At 41.5% G+C, this 27,894-nt stretch overlaps 2 protein-coding genes across 2 annotated transcripts; one reads left to right on the top strand and one right to left on the bottom strand.

The window, feature by feature from the left end:
- Window positions 1-14: 14 nt before the first annotated feature.
- rfc2 (replication factor C (activator 1) 2) lies at window positions 15-8,252 on the bottom strand. Its single transcript, XM_083920420.1, has 6 exons — window positions 8,023-8,252; window positions 6,872-6,977; window positions 6,659-6,760; window positions 2,402-2,660; window positions 2,063-2,323; window positions 15-368 (listed from the first exon to the last, which is right to left on the bottom strand). The coding sequence occupies exons 1-6, from the start codon at window positions 8,246-8,248 to the stop codon at window positions 258-260; spliced, it is 1,065 nt and encodes a 354-aa protein (XP_083776546.1). The 5' UTR covers window positions 8,249-8,252; the 3' UTR covers window positions 15-257.
- Window positions 8,253-9,456: 1,204 nt separating this feature from the next.
- On the top strand, window positions 9,457-27,118 carry usp11 (ubiquitin specific peptidase 11). The gene is made up of 21 exons (XM_083919380.1): window positions 9,457-9,663; window positions 11,300-11,409; window positions 11,575-11,705; window positions 11,816-11,933; window positions 12,074-12,219; window positions 13,084-13,145; window positions 15,852-15,951; window positions 16,071-16,244; window positions 17,732-17,890; window positions 18,009-18,233; window positions 18,476-18,559; window positions 19,482-19,576; window positions 19,675-19,878; window positions 20,724-20,824; window positions 20,911-21,417; window positions 21,565-21,635; window positions 21,982-22,094; window positions 22,269-22,418; window positions 22,552-22,667; window positions 22,796-22,884; window positions 25,513-27,118. Exons 1-21 carry the CDS (start codon window positions 9,554-9,556, stop codon window positions 25,708-25,710), a joined length of 3,063 nt encoding a protein of 1,020 aa, XP_083775506.1. The 5' UTR covers window positions 9,457-9,553; the 3' UTR covers window positions 25,711-27,118.
- Window positions 27,119-27,894: the final 776 nt, after the last annotated feature.

Raw genomic sequence — 27,894 nt, 5'->3', positions numbered from 1 at the left:
CGATCTATGAAAAATGGATTTATTGTCTAGTTTTTTACATAATTTTGCTCCCACAGAAGAACACGAACTGTCAGGATCAAACAAGGGCAACAGATAAACCCAGAGACCACGTTGATGATGTGATCACTTCAGAAATATCATCAGGTATGAGATACTGTTCATGGCAACCGAAGGAGTCTTAACTACAACGTGCAGCTCCTTCAGCATTAAACAAAGATCACGGCGGCGGCTGAACCCAACAACTGAAGCTGTTGGGTTCAGCTGGCAGCAGGGGGCGCCGTCTTGCTGCAGAGTCGACCCAGCAGACCGGCCATCTGCAGCAGGGAGTTCACACCTTCAGACACCCTCATGTGAGTGTAACCGATCTCCTGCAGGACACAACCAGAAGACCACCACCAAATCAGGTCAGACGTTCAGTTGGAGAGGAAAGTCAGGTGTTACTAACGACAAGTTTTCACGACAAGACATTCAGTGTGTTCAGTTTGTTATATGTGAAATAACCACATGGTAAAGCCTATTTTTGAAAACTCCTGTGTGAATTGAATTTGTACCAAATATCTTGTATGAACTATTAACGAAGAAATCCCGGAGAGGTGCTAACAGCCGGATGTTGCTAACATTGATTAGCTCAGGGCAGTACAGTGAAGGCATTCAAACGTCTTTTTTAACCACTAATACTGCTGAAAATAACAGCAAACCTCTGCAGCAGCATGAGAAGAGTCCCTACACAGAAAACAAAGCACCAACAACGTAGTCAGTTAACCCAGAGTTCATTAAGAGTGTTTTAAAGACTTACCTACTGGCCCCTGTACCAGCTCCTCTCATAGTAAAGTCCATTCACGTGGATTAGCAAATCCACTTGAGCCCATTAATGATTTATTCCAGCCAAACTTTGCGGTTTGTGTCAGTTTGGTGAAATATAAGTTAATAATAGATGTAAAAGGTTTGGAAAGGTCTCAGAAAGCCAATTTCCCCACAGCACTGAAACATCACGCGAGGGGGTGGGGGTGCGTGTTGAAGGGGCTACAGGTAGAGTGACTGTTATGGGGGATTCTCCATCCCTCATGGATCCCTCGCACCCTGCTGGACACTTTTTTCCCATGTCACAAGAATAAAATTGAAATAGGCGACAGATCTCTAAACAAGGCACCAGTGGGCTCCTTCCTTTGGGATTGACTTTGGTAACCCATGTGAATGGACTTTACTATGAGAGGAGCTGGTACAGGGACCAGTAGGTAAGTCTTTAAAACACTTTTAATAAACTCTGGGTTCACTAACTACGTTGTTGGTGCTTTGTTTTGTATGTAGGGACTCTTCTCATGCTGCTGCTTTAATGAGACTTTGACGTCATTCTGACCGAGCTGCACTGTTTTGTAAATGAAAAACAAATAAAGTTTGCTGTTATTTTGAGCAGTATTAGGGGTTAAAAAAGACCTTTGAATGGCTTCACCGTACTGCCCCGAGCTAATCACTGTTAGTGACAACCGGCTGTTAGCGACTCTCCGGGATTTCCCTGTTAAAAAATTGTCTCGATGGATTATTTGATGTAATGCCGATAAAGACCATGGGATAATTTTACACCAGAATAGTTCTTTAAGAACTTTAGTGCAAAATAAGACTAAATATTTCACGATTTCCTAAAAAGTCAGTGTGTGCTTGCTATTATCTATTTAAATGATGTAATGTATATCACAATATTTCGATTTATGATTTCATAATACGATTCCACTGAACCACCTTTAAAAAATACCTGACCTTTAATCTTAAATCTTAGTCCTTACTTTTAATTTCATTGAACAATAATGAAGGCAAACCAAATGTATAGGATTCTAATTATCATTATTATATCTTTTTTTTAATTAATTATAATTTAGAAATATAAATGTCCAGAGCTCATGATGTTTTAGAAATGTCTTGTTTGATCTGAGCAAACCCCAAAACAATCAGTTTATGACCATTAAAGAGAGAAAAAAGCAGAACATCCTCAGATTTGGACGAGTTTTATTATTGTTGCTGTTTGATTTTCAGTGTGGATTTAATGCCGGGGGGAGCTCTGCCTCACCTTGATGAAGTCCAGTTTGAGGTACTCGGCCATTGGGTAAGTCTTGCAGACCCTGAAGATGTTTCCGATGATGTCCTCTGGCGAGTATCCCAGCGCCCACAGCTGCTCCACCACCTTGTAGGCCTTGTCGATGTCCCCGTCCACGCAGTGTCCCAGCATGCTTTTCACCAGCAGCGGGTGAGGCTCGTCGCACACCTTGAAGACGTTCTCGCTGTTGATGTAGCCGAAGCCGGAGTTGGTGGACTGCAGGTTGTTCAACGCCTGGAAACAGAAAAACAGGAAGTCAGCGAAAACGACAGTGTGCTTTTGAGCTGAGCGGCGAACTCTCTGAACCCTCACCTGTCTCATGTCCCCCTGTGCGGTGAAGATGACAGCCTCCAGCCCGTCGTCAGACACGGACAGGTTCTCCTTCTCCACCACCTCCTGCAGCCGGGCCAGGATCTGCCCGTCTGTCAGTTTGGAGTAACGCAGCACCGCGCAGCGAGACTGGATCGGCTCAATGATCTTATCCGAGGCGTTGCAGGCGAGAGCGAAGCGTGTCGTCTTTGAGTAGATCTCCATGATCCTCCTCAACGCCTGCTGAGCACCGTCTGTCATACTGAGAGCAGGACAAAGGATGGAGACGTCAGATCTTTACCATCGAGAGTCTTGAGTGTCCACAGAAAAACTGGATTTTCTTAAAACTCAGTAAAAGACATAAACATTGTCAAGAACCTCACCATTCCATATTGATCCAAATGCTTTGATATTGATTCAGTAATAAGTGTAGATGACAGAAATTCACAAATAATTCATCAGAGTAACATCTGATAATTGTTCCATTATAATGTGCGCAATGTGTGTGCTGGTGTAGAACAAACTGAGCCCAGCAGAAATTAAGAGAAGACAGGAGGTTATATTAGTATTACCGTATTGTCCCCAACATAGGACGACTCTGATTAGAAGATCACCCACATTTTTTAAGAATCATTTTGGAAAAAATACTTTTTGAAGACCAAATCTTGTATTTCCTCCCAATCCAATGATTTCAAACCCACCGTTCCAACGACCAAAACAAAATAAGTCTTTCTTCTCAGGAACCCATTAAATAAACTATATCTGCAACAGCGAGCCTGCCGTGTTAATCACCATTCTATTAAAATGGCATCAGAACACCTCCTCACACTTTTGAGCTTCTTTTTTCAGGACAGCAGTGTGTCTCGATGTCTCAGGCCCCTGTCCCTGTAAACTAAGCCAGTTGTCTCTAGCGGTACGGAACGGTCCTCAGAGAGAGAGTTAAAGCCTTTGACATCTTTGTGTTACCATGCACTACTAGGAGAGGAATCCTCAAGGAACAGCTGATTTTATTCTAAAGTTAAATCAAAGGAACAGCTGATTTTATTCTGAAGTAATCAAAGGAACAGCTGATTTTATTCTGAAGTAATCAAAGGAACGGCTGCTTTTATTCTGAAGTCAAATCAAAGGAACAGCTGATTTTATTCTGGAGTAATCAAAGGAACAGCTGGTTTTATTCTGAAGTCAAATCAAAGGAACAGCTGATTTTATTCTCAAGTCAAATCAAAGGAACAGCTGATTTTATTCTCAAGTCAAATCAAAGGAACAGCTGATTTTATTCTGAAGTTAAATCAAAAGAACAGCTGATTTTATTCTGAAGTAATCAAGGAACAGCTGATTTTATTCTGAAGTCAAATCAAAGGAACAGCTGATTTTATTCTGAAGTCAAATCAAAGGAACAACTGATTTTATTCTGAAGTCAAATCAAAGGAACAGCTGATTTTATTCTGAAGTTAAATCAAAGGAACAGCTGATTTTATTTTGAAGTCAAATCAAAGGAACAGCTGATTTTATTCTGAAGTTAAATCAAAGGAACAGCTGATTTTATTCTGAAGTCAAATCAAAAGAACAGCTGATTTTATTCTGTGGTCAAATCAAAAGAACAGCTGGTTTTATTCTGAAGTCAAATCAAAGGAACAGCTGATTTTATTCTGAAGTAATCAAAGGAACAGCTGATTTTATTCTCAAGTCAAATCAAAGGAACAGCTGATTTTATTCTGAAGTTAAATCAAAAGAACAGCTGATTTTATTCTGAAGTAATCAAGGAACAGCTGATTTTATTCTGAAGTCAAATCAAAGGAACAGCTGATTTTATTCTGAAGTCAAATCAAAGGAACAACTGATTTTATTCTGAAGTCAAATCAAAGGAACAGCTGATTTTATTCTGAAGTTAAATCAAAGGAACAGCTGATTTTATTTTGAAGTCAAATCAAAGGAACAGCTGATTTTATTCTGAAGTTAAATCAAAGGAACAGCTGATTTTATTCTGAAGTCAAATCAAAAGAACAGCTGATTTTATTCTGTGGTCAAATCAAAAGAACAGCTGATTTTATTCTGAAGTCAAATAAAAACCACCACAGTTGGTGTCAGGTGGAGGTCAGTTAACTTGGTGTGTGATCTGGAAGGTGATTGGTTAAACCTGAGAATGTTTAAAATGGTTATTCTAAAGGGACTCATCACTTTTCCAACACTGATATTCTACTTTTTCATTTTCCATTAATGTTCAGAGATTTCGAAGAAAAAAAATTCACTTGAATGTTGTACGGCAAAATGTTTAAATCACGCTGGAAAAATATATTTTTTTATTTCAGGCTTTAAAACAAAAAAAGTGACTATTTTGACTTTCTATAGGCACTGTAGATAATAAAAGAAACTTCTACAGCATTACAAACCTGAGCAGACTGTACAACAATGAGCACACACACACACACACACACACACACACACACACACACACACACACACACACACACACACACACACACACACACACACACACACACACACACACACACACACACACACACACACACACACACACACACACACACACACACACACACACACACACACACACACACACACACACACACACACACACACACACACACACACACACACACACACACACACACACACACACACACACACACACACACACACAGACAGACAGACAGACAGACAGACAGACAGACAGACAGACAGACAGACAGAATCCTGGCTACCGAGCAGGGCCAAATGAAATCCTTCGCTAGTTAGCCTGGGTACACCCAGGCTAGATATGAACACCACCGGGACATGAACGGCCACTACCCACGGGAAAGGGATGCCGCCCAAGTGAAAGTCCTGCTGCTGCTGCTGGCTTCAGCCGCCGTTGTGTTTGAATAAACGTTGTTTGGTCGAGTGGGGTCTTCAGGATTTTCTGAATCCATATCGAATTGGATAATATTATATAACAATGCATTGATGAATCAATATTTTGACCCAGCCATAATATACATAATTCTTAAATTGTCCGTTGACACCAAGCCCCCACCGAAGAGACTTCCTGGTTGATCCAATAAGGAAGCTCCAAAAGTGTCAGTTCTCTGAGTGTCCACTAGGGGCAGGTTTCATAATAGAGCAGACCCCCATATTAAACAGGCCGTTTTCACAGCATCATTAAACCTGTTTAAGGCCTGGGACAAAAAAACATTCTAGTCTGTATGTTTAGGTCATATCTCCATGACAACAATGAGGGGGGGAATTATTTTGGGACAGGCTAGTTTATATTTTATTGGAGGTTAAAGTTTATGAATAATTAGGGGCGTGGCCTCTTGAGTGACAGCTAGCCTCTGGCCCTCAATTCTCCTCAGAGGTAAACGTCAGCCAGATGGAGGCATTTCCCCCCCCCAACGTCACATACATGCCCTTTTTGGTCAGAGGAAATGAGGAGGAGTCAAAGATTGACAAGATGGAGGCTCCAGTAGGCGAGGACGATTGGATCAAGTTGAGATAACGGACCCTATGGAGACGCTACATCCATTTTTTATACAATCTATGATTGAGCCCTCAAATTTATCTTTGAATTCTGCAACGTTGAATTCAATTCAATTCAATTCAATTTTATTTATAGTGTCAAATCATAACAAAAGTTATCTCAGGACACTTTACAGAGTAGGTAAAGACCACACTCAATGACTTATTTATGATTTACATAGACCCAACAATTCCTCTGTAGAGTACAGTGGCAACGAAAACCTTCCCTATAACAGGCAGGAACGTCAGACAGACCCAGCTCTGTGGAGGACGGCCATCTGTCTTGACCGGTTGGGGAGGAAGAAAAGGAGAGAGAAAGAGAGAAAAGACACACAGATGGACAGAGAGAGACAGACACACTTCCAGAGATGCAAGCAAAGCCTAACAGTAACTATAATATTTATAGTAATGTGAATATAACGTATATATTAAGGCAGTTAATACAACAGAATAGTAGAAACAAGCACAGCTAAGGTGACAGAATATGAAAATGATAATAATTATGGTGGCAAACATGATCAATGATGAGTAGTGGCAATAGCAGCTACGATACAGCTACAAATTTTATAGTTTATTAAACTAGTGATAGTATATATGAGTAACAGTGACAATAGCAGCAGGAAGCGTCATGTAGGACCATAGTAGCAAGCACCACCACGATCAGCAGGTGAAGACAAAGTCAGGAACCGTAGTAACCGTTTTTCAGTCTGATGATAAAGTTCACATCACTCCTAAACGTCTCACCTGTCGGCCTCGTCCAGGATGATGATCTTATGTCGTCCTTTGGGCAGCGTGACTTTCTGCTGAGCAAACATCTTGATCTTGTTCCGCACCACCTCTATTCCCCTGCAGACACAAACACAACAGTCGGTGATGCGCTCGCCGTGAACCAAAGCCAGTACGTGCTGGTCTCTGAGCATGGAACGAGCTCTACCAAAGAGCTGGAGGACATCTCACCTTTCGTTTGAAGCGTTGAGCTCCAGCACGGCATCTTTCATGGAGGCTCCCAGCAGAGCTCGGGACAAACACAAGATGCTGGTGGTTTTCCCTGTTCCTGGAGGACCTGCATCACAACAGTCATGATGGTTTATGTCCAAATGACGCAGAGGTGATTTGATCCAGCATGTGAGAAGTAACAAAAACTTTACTTTCAGCTGCTGCTTTATGCCAATAATTTGCAATGTTCTCTTATTTTGCAGCTTCTGTCTACTTTGTAGATTCAGATTAACACAAAATATAAATCGACTAATATATCTGATACCACATCATTTATCCCTGATGAAATCTACTTCTGTTGTCTATCTATAGTTCCTATAGAAAGTCACTTTTTTGTTTTAAAGCCTTTTGTTTTCAGCTGATTTTATTCTGAAGTTGAATCAAAAGAACAGCTGATTTTATTCTGAAGTCAAATCAAAGGAACAGCTGATTTTATTCTGAAGTTAAATCAAAAACACCACAGCTGATGTCAGGTGGAGGCCAGTTAACTTGGTGTGTGATCTGGAAGCTGATTGGTGAAACCTGAGAATGTTTATAATGGTTATTCTAAAGGGACTCATCACTTTTCCAACACTGATATTCTACTTTTTCATTTTTTATTAATTTTCAGAGATTTTGAAGAATAAGGTACATTTTGTGTGTTCATGCTTATGTTCAAATTTGTATTTTTTTTTAAATTATTTTGTATTATTGTACTAATTTCCTGAACTTTTGTTTATTTGTAATGTGTTTGTTTATTTATTTATTATTAGTTTGCGAATCCTGTTGTTTCTTGTACTTTGTCTTTTTTAAATGTATTTGTTTACTTATTTATTTTTATGAATCCTGTTGTTTCGTATGCCAACATTTGGACATTTGAATTTACCTTTTAAAAAAGTTAATAAAATAAATAAATAAATAAAAACTTCGATGATGTTGTTCCTTGTACATTTCTTTTCTTTCTTTCTTATTTATTTGTTTGTTTGTGAATCCTGTTGTTTTTTGTACTTTTCTCTTTTTCCCCTTTCTTTCTTTCTTATTTATTCATTTGTTTGTGAATCCTGCTGTTTCTTTCAAGGTTTTGACACTTTGAATGTACATTTGAAAAACCTTTAATAAAAATGAATAAAAACCTGCGATGATGATGTTGGGGACGTTCCCCTCTCTGGCGAACACCTCCAGCCGGCTCACCGTCTCTCCGTTCCCCACGATCTCGTTCAGTTTCAGCGGGCGGTATTTCTCCACCCAGGGGAGCTCATAGGAGCTTTTAACCGGCGTCTCTGTGGCTCCTGTGTCCGCCTTCTGCCCACCTTCAGTCGTCTTCTGTTCGCATTCAGACTCCGTCATCTCCACCTCCATGATGTTTTTCGTGAGCCCGCGGAACTTTTCCCTCCCTGGCAACCGCGCGACAGTAAACTGACACCTTATTGGTCAAGCGTTTATCGACGACGGCACTGATTGGCCAAGAATACTACGCTAAGAACTCGCGATATTTGCAACCACAACAGTTGGGATAAAAACAAAACAAATCATTATACACAAACCCCCTTTAATCATCGTTATGATATATGTAAATATATAAAGAACATTTCCTGTTTCCTTTATTTTTTCCAGTTCTTATTTTCAAGAATTGATTTATTTCCATTCTGTATTGCAAAACAAGTGCAATAACAGTAAACATATAGCACAATTATAGGAGAATGATACAATAGAATACAATTGTGAAAATAGAAAGAGGAATAAAATGATAAATAAAGGTTTAACCTTTTTTTTAAAAAACAACAAAACTATCAATGTCATAACATAAAAAACAACTTTCCTGCTATTAAAAAAAATATAAAAATTATATCAAGTGTGTTTATTTATGTCATACAGAACTGTAAAACTTTTTTTTCCCAGTTTGTTTGTTGCTATAGTATCTTTACATTTGTTTATATAATTTGTATTGAGGAGAACATAAACGAGAAACATTGGACATCATATCATTTTACCTTTATTTCTTTCCCCCTCCCCTCATACACAAATCATCCCTAACCTGATACTGGTACAGACTTTGCTTTTAGTTGTATTTCCTTTTACCATCTTAAGTGTATGCACCAAATACCCGGATACAATCCTTATAAGTGAAAAACCTACTGGGAGATAAATCTTATTTTGATTATGGTATTCTACCTCTGTTTTTATTTTCTTTCTATGTCTTTCTCCCCTTTTTGTAAGGCACTGATAGCTGCATTTCTTGTCTGAAAGGTGCTATACAAATCAAGTAATCAAATAATAATAATATTATTAATAGTATTATATTAGTATTATTAATATTGATATATTAGAATAATAGTAAGTGCATTGTTATTATTATTAATCTATTATTATACTTTTTTAGCTATTAAAATTATAATTATTGATTTATTACGGTATTATAATTTTGTATCTGTTATTATAATTATTAATTAATAATGATATTCTTAACAAAAGTTCCTAGCTAAAGGTCGCTCCCTGGTGTTGGTATGGCGCCGGAAGTCGTCATCCTCTGTGTGTGAAGCGCTTCCTACTTCCGCAAACACAGCTCGGTGTATCTTCCCCGTTTCTCTGTGGGTTCTCTCGGCTCCTCTAGACTCCGTTTAATGTTTCGAACACTTGCGACATTTATGACCGAGTGACCTCATCATGACGGCAAACAGCCGCTGTTCCGCCGCCGAGCCTCCGGGCTTGGAGACCCAGAGACGGGAGATCGAGTCTCTGCTGCGGGAGAGTGAGCTCCGAGCTGGGGACAGTTGGTGAGACACACACACACACACACACACACACACACACACACACACACACACACACACACACACACACACACACACACACACACACACACACACACACACACACACACACACACACACACACACACACACACACACACACACACACACACACACACACACACACACACACACACTATCTCTCACTCACTCACAGAGAGAGAGACATACACACACATTAACGGTCATTAACGGGTTTAACGGCAGTGTTTGCCTGTCAAACAGCTGTAATGAGGCGTTCATGGTCGGGTCGTAAACCTCCACCCTTGTTTTCACCAGAGCTAGTTGGTTAGTTTCACTTTATTTCACATATTCAGATCCGTTACTTCAGTAAATCGGATGCTTTTAACATTTCTCAATTACATGTTTATAAATATTAGACCCCGAAAGTCATAACCTCTGATCAACTACTGAACCTAATGTTATCTATCTATCTATCTATCTATCTATCTATCTATCTATCTATCTATCTATCTATCTATCTATCTATCTATCTATCTATCAACAACTCACATTTAAAAGCTATAATAAGAGTAATAGTGGTAAAACATTGTAATGAAAACTAAATTAAGGAAATAGAAAACGAAACAAACCAAGAATTTAAAAAAATGAAAATAAAATTGATATATGAATTATTTCAAAGGCTGAATATGCAGAATGAGAAGAACAGCTCCATCTAGAGTCTCCAGATGGTCGTCACAACAACAAAAAATAACTCCAGCAGTCGGGTTGCCAGGTTGGTCAGACCCGGCCCAGTAGCTACAGGAGACCAGAGTCTGTTTGAAGCCGTCCACTCCAGCAAATCACACCATAAAAACAAGTATTAGAGGAGTTCGACTGACAGTTAGCGTTAGCCGTTAGCATTAGCCGTTCCAGCTAAGTAAAGATGAAAGTGATGTTAGCAATCAAGGAGAATTGTAGCCATGTGGGCGTGCGTTTGAATGGCGTTTCTCTCCTTTCTCTCAGTCCATGGAGTGAATGCTTGGCCTATATTGACTTTGATTTTTGCCCGTCTCCGCTCACTCAGCTGCTGGGACAAATAACGCCCCCTTCACTGAGGCTCCGAAGCAGCTGCAGGATGTGCAAACTCCATTTCACCAAGTGCCAGTCTACAGTAGCTGCACCCAACAACAGACAACCCTGGCAACCAGCCAGATAATTGATTAAAATAAACAGAAATAAGAACTTCCTGCTGAAAGACGGTTCTCATGACATTGGCTCTGTAGTGGAAACACGATCAGGCAGATTCACTGTCGGCACAATCACAACACACACTAATCTACTTTTAATATTCTTTCTTCATTTAAAGGGCCAGTAATTGACTGGTATCAAACATACATTACTACTACCAACTTCCTCGTAATTTTACAAACCTCAGAGATAAGGTGTGTGTGTGTGTGTGTGTGTGTGTGTGTGTGTGTGTGTGTGTGTGTGTGTGTGTGTGTGTGTGTGTGTGTGTGTGTGTGTGTGTGTGTGTGTGTGTGTGTGTGTGTGTGTGTGTGTGTGTGTGTGTGTGTGTGTGTGTGTGTGTGTGTGTGTGTGTGTGTGTGTGTGTGTGTGTGTGTGTGTGTGTGTGTGTGTGTGTGTGTGTGTACTGCAGGTACGTGGTTGAGCGTCGCTGGTATGAACAGTGGAAGGAGTTTGTGGAGACCGGAGACCAGAACTCGTCGTCCTTCCCTGGTCAGATCGACAACACTGAGCTGTTTGAGGGTCAGTGAACGCCTCTTCTTCTTCTTTTTTCCATCTCTGTCATGATCCTTAAGGTTTCTGCTCTCTGACTCTTGACTGCAACAACGAACATGTGAAAACCTTTAGACCCTTAAAAATCAAAACGTTAGAATGGAATGTAACCGGCGGCGTGTCTCCTGTGTTTAGATCTGGACTCGTACCACCTGAAGGAGCGCCTGGTGGAGAACGAGGACTTCATGTTGGTGCCGGTGGAGGCCTGGCACAAGCTGCTGACCTGGTACGACATGGTGGATGGGCAGCCGCCGCTGGAACGCAAGGTACTGCCGCCAGATACACGCCCGACACGTCAGACAATGAGAGAGGGGGGCTTCAGTTTAACTGTGTGTGTGTCTGTGTGTGTGTGTGTGTGTGTGTGTGTGTGTGTTAGGTAGTGGACCTGCCCAGCACTCTGAAGGTGGAGGTTTACCCCGTTGAGATCTTCCTCTGTCTCCATAGCAACATGGAAAACATCATCACTGAACAGTTCAGCCGCACCGACAGCATCTGTGAGTCGATCTGTGTGTGTGTGTATTCTACTGACTCTTCAAGAATTGTTTGGTCGATGGGAAAGAAAGTCATGTACTCTAGAGATGAACGTGCCCCATCGGCAGTCCATACTTTAATGTTTCAGTGTGTGTGTGTGTAGACTCCATCCAGAGGGCGATGTGTGAGGCGTTGTTGGTGCCTCCAGGCTCAGAGTGTCGTCTGTGGATGAAGAGTTCGGACAGCAGCTGTGAACGTCTCAGGAACGTCCACGTGAGCGTGTTGGACGCCTGTTTGAGCTCAGGGATGGTGAGTATGCTTTAACGTCACTAATAATATATTATATTATATTACATTTTATTTGACATATATACTGTGTGTATGTATATATATATTTTTTGGGCAGTTTTTCAAGCCTTTATTATATAGGACAGACAGGAAATGGGGTGAGAGAGAGGGGGAGACATACAGCAAAGGGCCGCAGGTCGGAGTTGAATCTTCAGCCTCGTTACGTGTTACGTGGGGCTGGCCATGATATTATATTTATTTGTTTTACAATTATATTGTATTATATAATATCATATTATATTATCTCATTTTATATGTTACTCTGTTATATTTTATTCTATATTATATCATACTTTATTTTATATTTTATTTTATTCTATATTATATCATACTCTATTTTCTTATATATTATATTATACTATATTTTATTATATTTTATTTTACATTATATCAAACTATATTTGATTTTATATTATTTTATTATGTAATGGCCCTGTAGATTGAGTGAGTAACGTTAAAGTCCTCAAAAGGTTGATGTTACCACATAAACACGTCTCTTCACAACCACCAACTTCCTCATAGTTCTACAACAAACCTCAGAGGTATGCTGCAACACGCCTGTGTGTGTGTGTGTGTGTGTGTGTGTGTGTGTGTGTGTGTGTGTGTGTGTGTGTGTGTGTGTGTGTGTGTGTGTGTGTGTGTGTGTGTGTGTGTGTGTGTGTGTGTGTGTGTGTGTGTGTGTGTGTGTGTGTGTGTGTGTGTGTGTGTGTGTGTGTGTGTGTGTGTGTGTGTGTGTGTGTGTGTGTGTGTGTGTGTGTGTGTGTGTGTGTGTGTGTGTGTGTGTGTGTGTGTGTGTGTGTGTGTGTGTGTGTGTGTGTGTTTCAGACGGTGATTATGGAGACGAGAAATGCCGACGGCACCTGGCCGAGCTCCAGACCTCAGATCATGTAAGAATCCCTCTCTCATTGGATGTTAACTCTTCTTTCTGTTGTTCTCCTACTAAATGTCTTTTCACTTTGCTTTAACTTTTGTTTTCTCTGAAACTCTCTCTGTTCAGATTCATTATTCTTTATTGGCACGAATGGGAGGTAAACGGTGTTGTCCGTCAACGATAATAAAACAATTGAATAATAAGATGAGAGGAATGAAGAAAAATAAATATTAATAATAATAAACTTCATTTGTATAGCACCTTTCATACAAGAAATGCAACTCAAAGAGCTTTACAACAAAGAAATGCACAAAGTGTATATATACTGTATATACGTGCCAAATTAATTTAAAATAAGATGAAAGATAAAACCCACAGATAAAAATAAAATGAATCTTCACATGGATAAAACCCACTTAAAAATACTATTAAAAAAAGAAAGTACGGGTTAAAAATAGATATTAATAAAATTAAAGTTCTGCAGTGTACTATGAACAAAATTTTTTAAAAAAAGTAAAAATTGGGCAAAGCTGAGCTAGAACTAAATCTATGTTTACATAAGACTGGAAAGAAATGATCATTCACAGGATTTATCTTTAAATCCCAAACATGTTGGTGTTCCGGCGCAAAATCATTCGTCATAAAAACCATCGAGACAGTTTTTTTCGTTTATAAACTATTAACGGAGAAATCCTGAAGAGTCGCTAACAGTCAGTTGTCGCTAACTGATTAGCTCGGGGCAGTATGGTGAAGGCATTCAAACGTCTTTTTTAACCACTAATACTGCTGAAAATAAGAGCAAACCTTATTTGTTTTTCATTTACAAAACAGTGCAGCGCGGGTCAGAATGACGTCAAAGTCTCATTAAAGCGACCTGGCTGTTCAGATTGTGGTCACATTAGAAAAAATCCAACTGGTATCCGATTCAGCAGCACATTTAAAAGTGGCCTGATTCTGATTAAAAGGTGCTGAAGAAGACTGGAAAAGCTTGAAAAGTGCTTGATTTGACTTTTACGGTAGTGTTACTCCCGTCGTTCTTCCCATTCATGCCCGCTCATGTGTACGGTACAGCTGGGTAAAAATGTTGATTCATCAATGCATTGCAATATAATATTTTCCAATTCAGAAAATCCTGATATTGATTTCCGTTGTAATGAAGCCCCAAAGCATGTCCCAAAGCATGTTGAGGCTCAGATTAGGTCCTAACTTGCTGATTTGGGAGTAAATCTGAAAAATAAGGGGTGTTTCACTCCTAATTTTAGGACTCCTAACTTTTTAAGATAAGTGTAATTCACAAAGCATTTTAGCGCTAAAGTAGCTCCTAAATCTATAAAAATATCAAAAATGAGGAAGGAGCTCCCATGGCTGCAGCAGTCAACATTTTGGAGAGATTCAATGACAGTGAGCTTTTAAAAAGGTCTGGTCCTGATGGAGATGACATTATGAACGTGGTAGAGTTGGTCAGGGATGACATCACATCACCAACCAATGAAAACCACCAATATCACCGCAGATTAAAGTTGGTACAACTCTCCACTGTTTGAGCAAATGCAGCTTTTTGCTCAGACCATCTTGCCGTCTCTCAGCTGTCGTCCGAAAGATTCTGCTCCAGGCGATAAATGTTCTATCCAGACCCCACAGAGCGCTGCAGTTCATTCACTTCATCATTGAAGTGTTTCTGTCTTAAATGCACTCTTAGGGACTCATTCCCTCTCAGCCAATCACTGTGAGCATAGAAAGGATTGATATGATGTCATCCATAGAAACCAGGTCCACCCCTCCCTTTAGTCTTCTCTTAGGAGTCCCTCCCCCTTCTTAGGAAAAGTTGGTCTCAGAGACTTTGGGAACAGGTTTGAAGAAATGACTGAACTAAGAACTTTAGTGCTCCTTAGGAGAACTCTTAGGGCGCACTCACACTGTCCATCCGTACCGTGCGGTACGCTTGCCGGCCACGGACCGTTTGGGAGAGGTGGGCTTTTGTAAAGCACGTTTGCACATGTACGAGCACGAGCGTGCGCACGTGTACGAGCGCGAGCTACGGCAGTTCTGAAATATTTTATGTGCGCCTGTCGGGACATAGAAAAAAGAAGGAGGGACCATGCGCGGACATTTAAAACAATGGCGGCGAAAGGTTCACGTTGGTGTATTGCGGAGGTGGAGTGTTTAATGCAGATTTGGTCGGATGAAAATATTCCAAAACAGTCGACAAGACGCACAAAAACTCTTAGGTCTATGGAAAGATTTGTAAACAAAGCCACGCATCGCGATGACGTCATCAATGCATGTGACGTGTTGCGGCGTGATGACGTATAGGCAGCAAGAAGCATTCTCCGAGGCCCAGGTTGTGTGAGTACAAACGGGCCTGGAGGGGGGGACAAGTACCCTAAAGCACGGGGCACGGTACGGACGGACAGTGGGAGTGCGCCCTAAGGCTGAGATCAAATCTTTTGGGAATCAGCCGGGAGAAACGGCTTAATGTGGTTATTCATTTAACCATGTTAACCATATAAACGCACTGAAGCGAAACTTTGACCTTCATAGATACGAATGTTACACTGAAACGATAAAACATCATCTGCTCATTAAAACACATCCTGGTCTCATGTTCGTCTGCTTCACTCACACTTGAGTTTCTCTCTGTGCAGTGTGTCTTCCTCCTGTTTTCATGTGCACGGATGTAAAGCTGATATCAGTCACATTCAGTGGTGTTCTGCTTCTTCAGGAGGAACTCTGCGGAGGAGCAGGACTCGTACCGAGGACAGCCGGGAGTCTGCGGCCTCACCAACCTGGGCAACACCTGCTTCATGAACTCTGCTCTGCAGGTGTGACCGATGTGTTCAGGTGTCATCAGAGGTGTACAAGTGTTTCAGTGTTCATCCTCCTCTCTCTCTCTCTCTCTCTCTCTCTCTCTCTCTCTCTCTCTCTCTCTCTCTCTCTGCAGTGTCTGAGTAACACTCCTCCGCTGACGGAGTACTTCCTGCAGAGCTCCTACCTGGAGGAGCTGAACTTCACCAACCCTCTGGGCATGAAGGGAGAGATCGCTGAGGCCTACGCCGACGTCATCAAACAGATGTGGTCCGGCAGGCATTACTCTGTGGTGCCGCGCGTCTTCAAGGTACCAAAATGTTGAACTGATGAGTCACTGATTACACACGGATGTTTCATACCACGCAAAGAGAACACTAGAAACACTGCTGTAAGTTCATATTATGGTCGATCCGTCTGTCGGATGAGACTGACGGACAAAATGACAATGTTTTGGACGGAGGCTCAATGGAAGAGAGACAGAGCTAGAGAATAAATGGAGAGAGGGAGCGCTGTTTATAAGAACAAAGCAACAAATCGGAGAAAAAAACTGTATTTTTTCAATTTCATCTCTACTAGAAATGCAGCTGTAGCAAGTTTCTCACTATCTATGTCCTCATTTATATTTCATGATGCTATAAATTATATCCAGCTACAAAAAAAACCCTGAAGAGAATGAAGTTAGAACAAAAGTACAGAGAGTCGTTGCTATGGATATGATACACCGTTTCTCAGAACGCTGCAGACCTGGAACCTGACTCTCACCAGATGAATTTGGTTTCTCCTTACTTCCCTCATCCATCTGGGATCTCTCCATAGGAAAGTGATTTCAAGAGGCTGGGCCTTATTAAAAATCCTTGCATATGATTGGATAAACCATATGTCTGTCATATTGACATGCTACTTCAACCACTCACATGGAAACCAAGCCTTGATGCTGATTAGAGCGATGCAGGGAAAAGGCAAACAGAACAGGTTTCCACCACCAAAAGCCTTCTCTGGTGTTCTTTTAAAGAAGAGAGCCATTCTCTGGTGTTCTTTTGAAGAAGAAAGATTCTCTAGATTGGACAACATGGATGCTGCTGTTTCATCCGACTTCTGCTTCCTCGATCATCATCACAACAGTCGTTTCTTCACTACATCACATCTATAAAACCCCGCCCGGTGGCCCTGATTGGCTCAACCTTCTAAAATCACTTTCCTATGAAGCGATCCCAGATGGTTGAGAGGAGCTGGAGTCAAGACGGAACGAAATTCATCTGGCGAGAGTCAGTTTAGCAGACCTGCACATTGCAAGTTGTTTTAGGGCCCATCTCCATGGAGAAGTGTTTTCCTGTAACCGCACAACTTCAGTCTGGTTCAGTCTCTCATCCACAGCGGCCGGCGTTACCGGAGCCTGAAAACAGGATCTTTAGAAACCAGGTCCAAGAGTGGGAAGATCTGAAAACGCCCCCCCATGGCGTTGTGGTCTGGACGGTGAAAGCTCATACATTGGTAAAGGATGGCGTCATGGCCCCATCTCAAACCTCTAACCCCACGGTGTTACATAACAACAACAGTGTTGCTGCGTGAGAGGACAGAGACGGACCCAGAGACTGTTTACTGAACTGGACTCTGAGCCACATGCATGGGAATGAATTAGGCCGAGCACAGATTTCTCCCTTTTCCCTGATGTTCCGAATAAGGAGCTAAACTGCTCTCTAGTCTCTGTTTCTAAATCAAGTTCTAAGAAGGTGTGAAAAAAAAAGGTTCCGTGCGTGTGTGTGCGTGTGTTTGTGCGTGCGTGTGTATGTGCAGACGAAGGTGGGACACTTTGCGTCTCAGTTTCTGGGTTACCAGCAGCACGACAGTCAGGAGCTGCTGTCCTTCCTGTTGGATGGACTGCATGAAGACCTGAATCGGGTCAAAAACAAAGAGTACATCGAACTACGGGATGCCGAAGGACGACCAGACCAGGTGAGCTGCTCCGACTGCGCCTGAGAAATGACCGCCACACTCTGCTCAGTCCGTGTGTTTGCTGCTGTGAGGCTCCAAACGAATAATACCCTCCCCATAATTCGCCCGTCTCCTTCAGGAAGTGGCCGAGGAGGCGTGGCGTAACCACCGTCGGCGTAACGACTCTGTGATAGTGGACACGTTTCATGGCCTCTTCAAGTCCACGCTCGTCTGTCCCGAGTGCCACAAGGTTTCCGTGACCTTCGACCCTTTCTGCTACCTGAGCGTCCCACTTCCTGTCAGCAAGGAGCGCGTCATGGAGGTCTTCTTTGTGTCGCTGGACCCCCATGCCAAACCTGCACAGGTGACCGCTTCTGCCTGATGTTAATGTTTTTATGTGTGCGTTCTGTGGACATTTCTGCATTTTTAAATGACTGTTTGATGCTCAAACAAGTTTCGCCATCTATTTTTAGTCATTTTGGGATTTTGAGGTGATTTTGCATTTATTTTCATTAATTTTGCATCTTTTTGTGGTGGTTTTGCATCTGTTTTAAAGCTTAACTTCTATAATGTTAACCGATTCCTTGTCTGTGTTTGTGTCTGCAGCATCGTGTTGTGGTTCCTAAAGCAGGAAAAGTGTCTGACCTCTGCTCTGCTCTGTCAGAGATGACCAACATACCTCCCACACAGGTGTGTGTGTGTGTGTGTGTGTGTGTGTGTGTGTGTGTGTGTGTGTGTGTGTGTGTGTGTGTGTGTGTGTGTGTGTGTGTGTGTGTGTGTGTGTGTGTGTGTGTGTGTGTGTGTGTGTGTGTGTGTGTGTGTGTGTGTGTGTGTGTGTGTGTGTGTGTGTGTGTGTGTGTGTGTGTGTGTGTGTGTGTTAAATGTATTTGAATGAAAACATCTCGAGGATCTCAGCGGTGAGTGGGGTTGGGAATAGTTTTTCTGATACCGATATCAGGCCTGATGTGTGTGTCGGCCTTCACATGTTTTATTATCTGAGTGAACACAGTGTGAGGGAATATTTGTCCTTCAGTTTTCCTGAGTCAAAGAAACATCTGCGTTGAGCTTTTATGTTATTAAATTATTCTATTCACCCTCAATAACCGACGTGCTGCAGTGACACTTGTGGCACGGTGATGCGGTGGTTAGCACTGTCGCCTCAAAGAGGGTTTCCAGTTTGAATTCTGACTGGGGCCCTTCTGTTTGCATGTTCTCCCCGTGTCTGCGTGGGTTTTCTCCGGGTTCTCTGGTTTCCTCCCACAGTCCAAAGACATGCAGGTGTTATGTTCATTGATGACTCTAAATTGCCTGTAGGTGTGAATGTTTGTCCGTCTCTGTTTGCCTGTTTGTCGGCTCCAGCCCCCACGACCCCAATAGGGACAAGAGGTTGAAGATGGATGGATGGAATTTAAGTTGTAGAAAGATGTTTCAGCATGTTTCTGCTGTTTCACGCCTCAACTGAAACTATCATGTTACACCACAGTGTTGTCATCTGTCTTCATGGACCTCATCCGTCACAACTCCTCCTTGTTACCAAAGCTACTGAAGCTACACATCTGTTAAGTGTGTGTGTGTGTGTGTGTGTGTGTGTGTGTGTCTGTGTGTGTTTCAGATGGTGGTAGCTGATGTTTTCAACCATCGTTTCTATAAGATCTACAACTCTGATGAGTCTCTGAGCTGCATTCTGGACAGAGACGACATCTTTGTGTAAGAAAACCACAAACTCTTTATCAACTGATACGATGAGGATGAATTTCCAAACAGCCCCGTTGTTGTTGACATAAAGGTGAATGTGTGGCGTGCAGGTACGAGCTGAGCGTGCTGGATGAGCAGCAGGAGGAGCAGGTGCTGCTGGCTCTGTACCTGAGGGAGCGTTCCCACTACAGAGACTATGGCTCCGGCAGCAGCTCGTACGGGACGTCGCTGTTCGGACACCCGTTGCTGCTCTGCACGCCGCGCAGCAGCTGCAGCAGGGAGGCGCTCTACATCCTCTTCCTGCAGAGGCTGGCGTGAGCGACACACACACACACACACACACACACACACACACACACACACACACACACACACACACACACACACACACACACACACACACACACACACACACACACAGACATACACTTACACAAAAACAAACAGACACACACACACAGACGGACACGCACACACACGGACACACACACGGACACACAGACGGACACGCACACACACGCACACACACGGACACACGCACACGCACGCACGCACGCACACACACACACAGGCACACACACACAGGCACACACACACACACACACACAATTTAAAAAATATACAAGGATTAAAAAGTCTGAGTATATAGTATGTCATGATAAATAAAAGATGTCCTAATATAGTATGTCATAAAAATATATTTTAGTATGCTATAAAATATAACAGTACTTTGTAATAAAAAATCATATCATCAAAAATATAATATAGTATCTTGCTAAAAAAAAATAGTATAGCTTGTCATAAAAAACATAATACAATAGTTCAGTCTATCACAGTCTGCAATTAAAAATATGATGTTATATAAAATAATATATATATAAAAATATAATAATATAATATGCTAGAAAGTATTATAGCATAGTATGCCATATAAAAATTAAAAATAGTATAAATTGTCATTAAAGAATGTGCATGTAGTTTGCTATAAAATTATGATATTAGTAGTTCTAGGAAATAATATTACAGCCTGTCATGAAGAGTTTTATAAAATGATTCAGTAAAAACGTCATATACAGTATTAATAGTTAATTAAAAATGAACTAAAATGAAAACGTTATTTATTTATATATATTTATTAAGCAGGTGTTTGTGTTTGCAGGCGCTATGTGCGACCTCCTGATCCCTCTGAGGAGTTGGAGGAAGAGGAAGAGGAGGATGAGGAGGAGCTGTACAGGACTCAGACTAACGGCATCAGTGACGGTATCGTGAAACTATGAGCTTTTTGTGGATTGTGATTGGTCAGCTTGTTAAGCTTCGCTCTGATTGGTTCTGTGCTGTTTCATCAGAGGAGGAGCAGGAAGATGTGGAGAAAGCCGGGCCGTCTCAGACAGAACCGTGCTGCGGCGACACATCCGCAAACAGCCGCACATGCGAAACCGCCGCCACCGAGCCCCGCCCCGAAATCAACCACACACAGACCACACTAAACCAGGGCGACATGGTGACCAATAATCCCCAGGACCAGGCCGAGCCCGTCTGTAGCCCTGACGCCGACGACACCAACTCTGATGGCATTGATCCCAACAGGGACTTGAGCCGCCCGGCCGACGCCGGCTCAGAACCACCGGCGGATCAACCGCAGCTGCCCCGTGACACCACAGAAGAAGAAAAAGAAGAAGACAAGCAGGAGGAGGCGGCGCGTTCCCCGAGCCCACCGCTGGCTAATGAGCAGCCAGCTAAGAGGAAGGCGTGTCCGAAGAGAAGGAAGAGTCTGTTCACCATCCAGGCGGTCAACTCCAACGGGACGACTGAGAGAGGGACGGGGGAGGGAGGGAGCGCCGTGTCCTTCAGCTGTGAGTCTGGAAACCCAATTTCACAATAAATCAAGAATTACGCCTTTGTGCTCTAATTCTGATCTCCACTGTATACACAGTATAAATACAGTCTATCTTAGTGTTCTTACTTTTTGACCGAAGTGAACTAACTGTCTGTCTCTGCAGCTCAGCCTTATGTGGCCATCGACTGGGACCCTGACATGAAGAAGAGATTCTACAATGAAAATGAAGCCGAGGTCACTATCAACATGTTTGGGTTTTTCAATTGAAATGAAATTTTTAATACAGTGAAGGTGTTGCATGTTGGTGAAGGAGGTTCACATAAACATTTTCATTCACCCTGCCATGGAGCTGTACAAGAGGCCCAACTCCTGCTGCAGAAAACATCCCCAAACCATGACACTTCCTCCACCAGATTTAACTGACTTCTTTACACACTTTGATATATAGTATAGTATGTGTCTAAAAAGTCATAGTATAGTATGTGTCTAAAAAGTCCTAAAGTCATGGTATGTTTTGTGTTGAAGTGATGAAAGGAGACATGTTCTTCAGGGTTGTTTTGTCTTGTTGCTCCTGCTGTAGAAATACGTGAAACACGGCAGCATGGAGGTTCCTCAGCAGCAGACGACGGTGAAGCTGCAGGAGTGTATCGAGCTGTTCACCACGGTGGAAACACTGGAGGAGGAGAACCCATGGTAACACACACACACACACACACACACACACACACACACACACACACACACACACACACACACACACACACACACACACACACACACACACACACACACACACACACTCTCTCCCTCCCTCCTGGTGATAAACCGTTCAGAAACGTTTTTGATAATGTGTGTGCGTGTTTCCAGGTACTGTCCGGTGTGTAAGAAGCACCAGCTGGCCACCAAGAAGCTGGACCTCTGGTCTCTGCCGGAGGTTCTCATCATCCACCTCAAGAGGTTCTCCTACACCAAGTTCACCAGAGAGAAGCTGGACAGCATCGTGGACTTCCCCCTCAGGTTCACACACACACACACGCATACATACACACACACACACACACACACACACACACACACACACACACAGACACACAGACTCACTCACTCACTCACTCACTCACTCACACCTCATGTGTTTGTGTTGCTGCAGAGACCTGGACTTCTCCGGCTGCCTCCTGAGGAAAAGTCTGTCCAATGGGGAGCCTCCGAGCCGTTACGACCTCATCGCCGTGTCCAATCACTACGGAGGACTCAGAGACGGACATTGTAGGTCCCTTTTTTTATCGTGCGTGCGTGCGTGCGTGCGTGCGTGCGTGCGTGCGTGAGTGCGGGTGTGTGTGTGTGTGTGTGTGTGCTTGCTTTTGTAAAACTTATCACTTATCATGTGTGTGCAGACACCAGCTACGCACGGAACAAAGACAACGATCAGTGGTATAACTTTGACGACAGCAAGGTGACGTACGCCAGAGAGGACCAGATCGTGGTGAGTGAGGCCGAGTCTACGTCCTTAAAACAGTAGAAAGTTCTCAACCGTCTCAAAAATGGGTTGGACCTGTCATGTTCTGCCATACCTTTATTTGTGTTTTTGCTGTTTACTTTGACTCTAAGAACAAATAATTGAAGGGTCTGCCCTGCCGAAAGAATTGTGTCCATTTTAGTGAATGCATCCTTTATTTTTTTATAAGAAAAATTATTTTTTTTCCCTCAAATCATCAGTGGGTTGGATAGGCTGTCCGTAATTGTTCCAGATACACAGAACACATGTGCTGACAACATCCACTAAAAAAAGAACTCTTAAATCGCATTTCTACATGATATTGCATCAATTTAAAAAATCTTTTAGCCTTTTTCTAATAATAAAACTACGTTGTGTGCTTATAAGAGAAAAAAGTTCAACTTATCTTGGAGGAAGCTGGTACCGCAAATGAATACTCTGCTATTATAAGTCCAAATCAATGTCTCAGATAATGAAAGAACCAAAGTTCCTGGCAGCAAAACCTTTAGTTCACTTTAATCATCTATTGTTGGTTATGGATAAACATGAAATGGTTGTGGCCCTGGGACATTCACAGTGTTGTACCATGCCCTTTGTCCACAGTCTGAGTGGGAGGGACATTACTAGTTACCCATATTCACTTCAAGAGCAGTAAGAACACAGCTGCACTTGGAAGAGTTTGGTGAGAACGCCACAGTTGCACTTACAGACGACCTCCTCCACCAGGCACGAGACCTCACCATAGCTGGGTGCACAGTCACAGCGGGTCACTTTGAGGATTTGGATCTGAGCAAACTGAGGGCATTCATTTGGCAGTAGCAGCTTACTCCCAGATAAGTTGATCTAAGTTTTGATGAACTGCATTTTAACATCGTTACAGTCCAAATTCACGTTTTGCATATCAAAGTGGTCAAGGGTTATATTCTCCTTTTGGAGTCTCCAACTGGCACTTGAGGAAAACGGGAGTAAAACAATCTTTTCTGTGGGTTATTCGTTTAATTTGAACTCTGGTTAGATGAGGCTTAAGTGTCAAAATTTAAAAACATTGATTTTTTGGTTTTATAGATATGCAAATATACGCATGATAAGTAAGATTTTGCCAAATTTGCATCATTATTCAAACATTTCGGAATATACTGTAATACAAAAAAATACTATTTTTAAAGTGTGATTCTGGCGTAAAATCACCCCATGGCTTTTTTCATCATATTACCTACATCAAATAAGCCATGGAGACAGTTTTTTTTTCGTGTAACAACTATTAACAGAGAAATCCCAGAAGCGTGGCTAACACTGATCAGCTCGGGTCAGCACGGTGAAGGCATTCAAACGTCTTTTTTAACCACTAATACTGCTGAAAATAACAGCAAACCTCTGCAACAGCATGAGAAGAGCCCCTACACAGAAAACAAAGCACCAATGGGCTCCTTCCTTTAGGATTGACTTGGTAATCCACTTGAATGAACTTTACTATGAGAGGAGCTGGTACCAGGGGCCAGTAGGTAAGTCTTTAAAACACTCTTTTAATAAACTCTGGGTTCACTAACTACGTTGTTGGTGCTTTTATTTCTGTGTAGGGACTCTTCTCATGCTGCTGCAGAAGTTTGCTGTTATTTTCAGCAGTATGCAGTATGTAAAAGTAGTACTTTTAGGTTAAAAAAGACGTTTGAATGCCTTCACCGTACTGCCCCGAGCTAATCACTGTTAGCCACGTCCGGCTGTTAGCCACTCTCCTGGATTTCTCCGTTAATAGTTGTTACACAAAAAAACTGTCTCTATGGATTATTTGATGTATGTTATTGCCAAAATGATGATGACGCCGGAATTAAACTTTAATATCAGTAGTCAACTTGCAAAGTATCATGATGATATCTATAAGTTAAAAAAATCCCCATTTGACCTGTAAGGCCTCACTTAAACCCAGGTTCTGATTTGCTTTGCTGTATCCGCCCCTTGTATTCTTCCAGCAGCTGGTTGACCAGGTTGTCCCCTCAGGTTCTGATCCTCATTTAAGGTGAACAACAAGTTTTTTTTCAGGGTTTGCCCCCTGAGTAAGTAGCCTAAAATTCTATTGAGGCTCTGAGCCTGTTGATCGCCAACTAGTAGTAAAATCATCACAGATCCTTTGATTTTGGTTGGATTTTAATCATTTCTCCTATTGAACAAGGATACTGTTTGGTGAAACAAATGGCATGTTGACTGAAGTCATAACTTGTGGGAATAGTTGATTGGCACTGAAGTAAAGATGAAAATATGGGGAAAGGTGAAAAAACACCTATTTTTTTGTGTGCATTAAATTGATGCAAAATCATGTAGAAATGTGTTTCAAGGGTAAGTTTTTTTAGTGGATGTTGTCGGCATGTGTGTTCTGAAAAATCATTTTTCACATTTTTCTGATAAAAAATAAAGGATGCATACACTAAAATGGCCTCAATTCTTTTTTTTTGCAATATTTCCGGAAGAGCAGACCCTTCAATTATTGGTTCTTAGGCTCAGAGTGAACACAAATAAAAAGTACGGCAGACGGTGTCAGGTTCCACCCGTTTTGTTGAGCTTTTGAGACTTTGGCTAAAGGTGGATCACTGACAGGAACCGTTTTCTTCCTCTGTCCTGCAGACCAATGCCGCCTATGTCCTGTTCTACCATCGACAAGACAAGATCAGAAAACCCACTCTGCCCGCCCCCAACACAAGTCCCGCCTCCTCCTCCAGCCCGCCCACCAACGACATCACTTCCTGTGAGGATGATGACCATGCAGAGCTGGGCGCTGCTGCTGCCGCCTCCTCCTCTTACGTCACCATGGAAACAGACTAAAGGAACCCTCAAGCTTGAGTTGAATTGTTTTTGTCATCAGAACGGGCTTCATTTTATCTCCTTTAGTTTCTTTTCTTTTCCAACAACACTTGAACTTTCTCAGATTCCTTTTCCCCCCCGAATGAGTTAAAACGTGTGCGGGCTCGTCTGCTGTCGACACGCTGTTGTTCGCTCCATAATGGACGCTTGATTCTCAGGAAGTTTGATGCACCAAGAGCGAAGGAGAGCCCAGATTTAGATGTTGACTCGAGCAGAACTAGCCTAGTTAGACTGCAGCTGTGTTTATTATCATCATCCATAACAATTTTCGCTTCATTTAAATGTTGCGTTAAACAATTTAAAGTAAAGCGATAAACATTCAACTTTCCAATGAAAACATTTATTTACATCCTTTTAAAAACAGAATCAATAAATGAAAAGTGAAAATGCACTTCCAACTCAGTTTTTAATATTTTATTTCCATTTAGTGATTCTTTTAATTTGAAGTCAGCACTCGTTAATAATATTGAAGCAGCACAGTGACATATCTTAATAGTTTTATAATGCATCATTTAAATTTAATTTAAAAGATGTTTATAAAATATACATTGATACATTTTTAAACGGATAATAAGAACGTTTACAATTATTCAAGATTAATTTAGTATTTAAGGACTGCAGTTATGTTTCTATAATTCAGGTTTATTTGGCACATATATATATATATATATATATATATATATATATACATATATGGACACTTTGAAAGCATTTGAATATAATGAAAATGTTATAAATTAAAATATTGAAACCTAATTTTTTTTTAAGTAAAAAGCTGTTAAATATTAAAATTAATGAGTTATAAATTTAAATTAAATAGTTTTAAATAGTGAAGTTGTGTTAAATTATCGTTGAAGTGTCTGCAGATGAAATACTAAATAAATCTTCTCAGTTCTTAATGGTTATCGTCAACAGAAACTCCTTAAAGTGGCGCCAAGAGCAGAGAGAACGGAGATCATGGGTAATCAGAGGAGTGTGTTTATAATTTAATATTGAACAAAAGCTGCCAGGAGTGAGAAATGAATCTTTCTCTGTATATGTTGGTTGATTTCTTCTGGTATTTATTTTTTTTAAATGGAAGTCACTCGACTTTGTTGTTTTTGATTTGACCCGCTGGTGCAGGACGTTCAGACGCTTCCTGATCATCTGATCTAGAAAAGGATCTGACGGAACGACGGACGCAGGCAAAGCCCTCTGACTTTTAAAGCGCTCTGTGTACAGTATTTTTGTATTGTAAGAAATCTTATTCTTCGTGGTGGAGAAGCTTGGGCTCATTTTCTTTCTTTGGTCTTCCTGTCAAATATCAGATTAAAATATTTTATTGTACTTTCGATCTTTTGATATGAATAAAATGATTATCACGATGAGACCAGAGAGTTTTACACTTAAATTTTTAGTATTTTCAAGGTTTAAAAAGAGCTTTAAATGTTGTAATATGTCAATATATGATAAAACACGGAACATTAGATCTCAATATTTTAAACTGAATACAACATTTTCCGTAATTTACTCATGAAAAAGGACGATGGTGATGGTGATTATATTTCTGATTCTCTGATGATCAGAATAGTTGGTGATTATATTTCTGATTCTCTGATGATCAGAATAGTTGATTATATTTCTGTGGAGTTAGTTTTCTTTCATTTGTTATCCTTCTGTAGAAAGCTGTCTCCAAACATCATGTTGGTTGTTTATAGGACAATCACATCTCATTAATTGTGATGGACAAGTGACATAAGTTTAGTGAATACTCAGGATTCTTCTGGATACAAATCTTGAGTTTACCAGAGCTGGAAGCTGCTGGAAAAGACTGGAAACCTTGTGTTTGTAATCCTGTTTCTTCCTGCAGCTTGTTACAGGTCTCATGGTTGTGCAGGAAGTTCTAAACAAACAATGAGGTATTGAAGGATGTTTAAGTGAAATTCGTTGGTTTTCTGTGTAGGGACTCTTCTCATGCTGCTGCAGAGGTTTGCTGTTATTTTCAGCAGTATTAGTGAAAAAGACGTTTGAATGCCTTCACCGTACTGCCCCAAGCTCATCACTGTTAGCAAAGTCCGGCTGTTAGCCACTCTCCTGGATTTCTCTGCTAATAGTTGTTACATGAAAAAAACTGCCTTGATGGCTTATTTAATGTATGCAAGTGTT

Source organism: Echiichthys vipera, assembly GCF_963691815.1.
Source record: "Echiichthys vipera genome assembly, chromosome: 9".
Taxonomy (NCBI): domain Eukaryota; kingdom Metazoa; phylum Chordata; class Actinopteri; order Perciformes; family Trachinidae; genus Echiichthys; species Echiichthys vipera.
Note: the sequence above shows the minus strand (reverse complement) of the source record. Positions and strands in the feature narration are given on the sequence as shown.

What these genes read in the sequence shown, in the direction of transcription:
- rfc2 (XM_083920420.1), bottom strand. Translation starts at nt 8,248, where the DNA reads ATGGAGGTGGAGATGACGGAGTCTGAATGCGAACAGAAGACGACTGAA. An exon ending in ATCCTGGACGAGGCCGACAG is followed by an intron (nt 2,661 to 6,658) that starts GTGAGACGTTTA and finishes TCCTGCTCTCAG; the next exon opens with TATGACAGACGGTGCTCAGC. An exon ending in TCAAACTGGACTTCATCAAG is followed by an intron (nt 369 to 2,062) that starts GTGAGGCAGAGC and finishes TGTGTCCTGCAG; the next exon opens with GAGATCGGTTACACTCACAT.
- usp11 (XM_083919380.1), top strand. Translation starts at nt 9,554, where the DNA reads ATGACGGCAAACAGCCGCTGTTCCGCCGCCGAGCCTCCGGGCTTGGAG. An exon ending in CCTGTTTGAGCTCAGGGATG is followed by an intron (nt 12,220 to 13,083) that starts GTGAGTATGCTT and finishes TGTGTGTTTCAG; the next exon opens with ACGGTGATTATGGAGACGAG. An exon ending in CCCATGCCAAACCTGCACAG is followed by an intron (nt 18,234 to 18,475) that starts GTGACCGCTTCT and finishes TTGTGTCTGCAG; the next exon opens with CATCGTGTTGTGGTTCCTAA.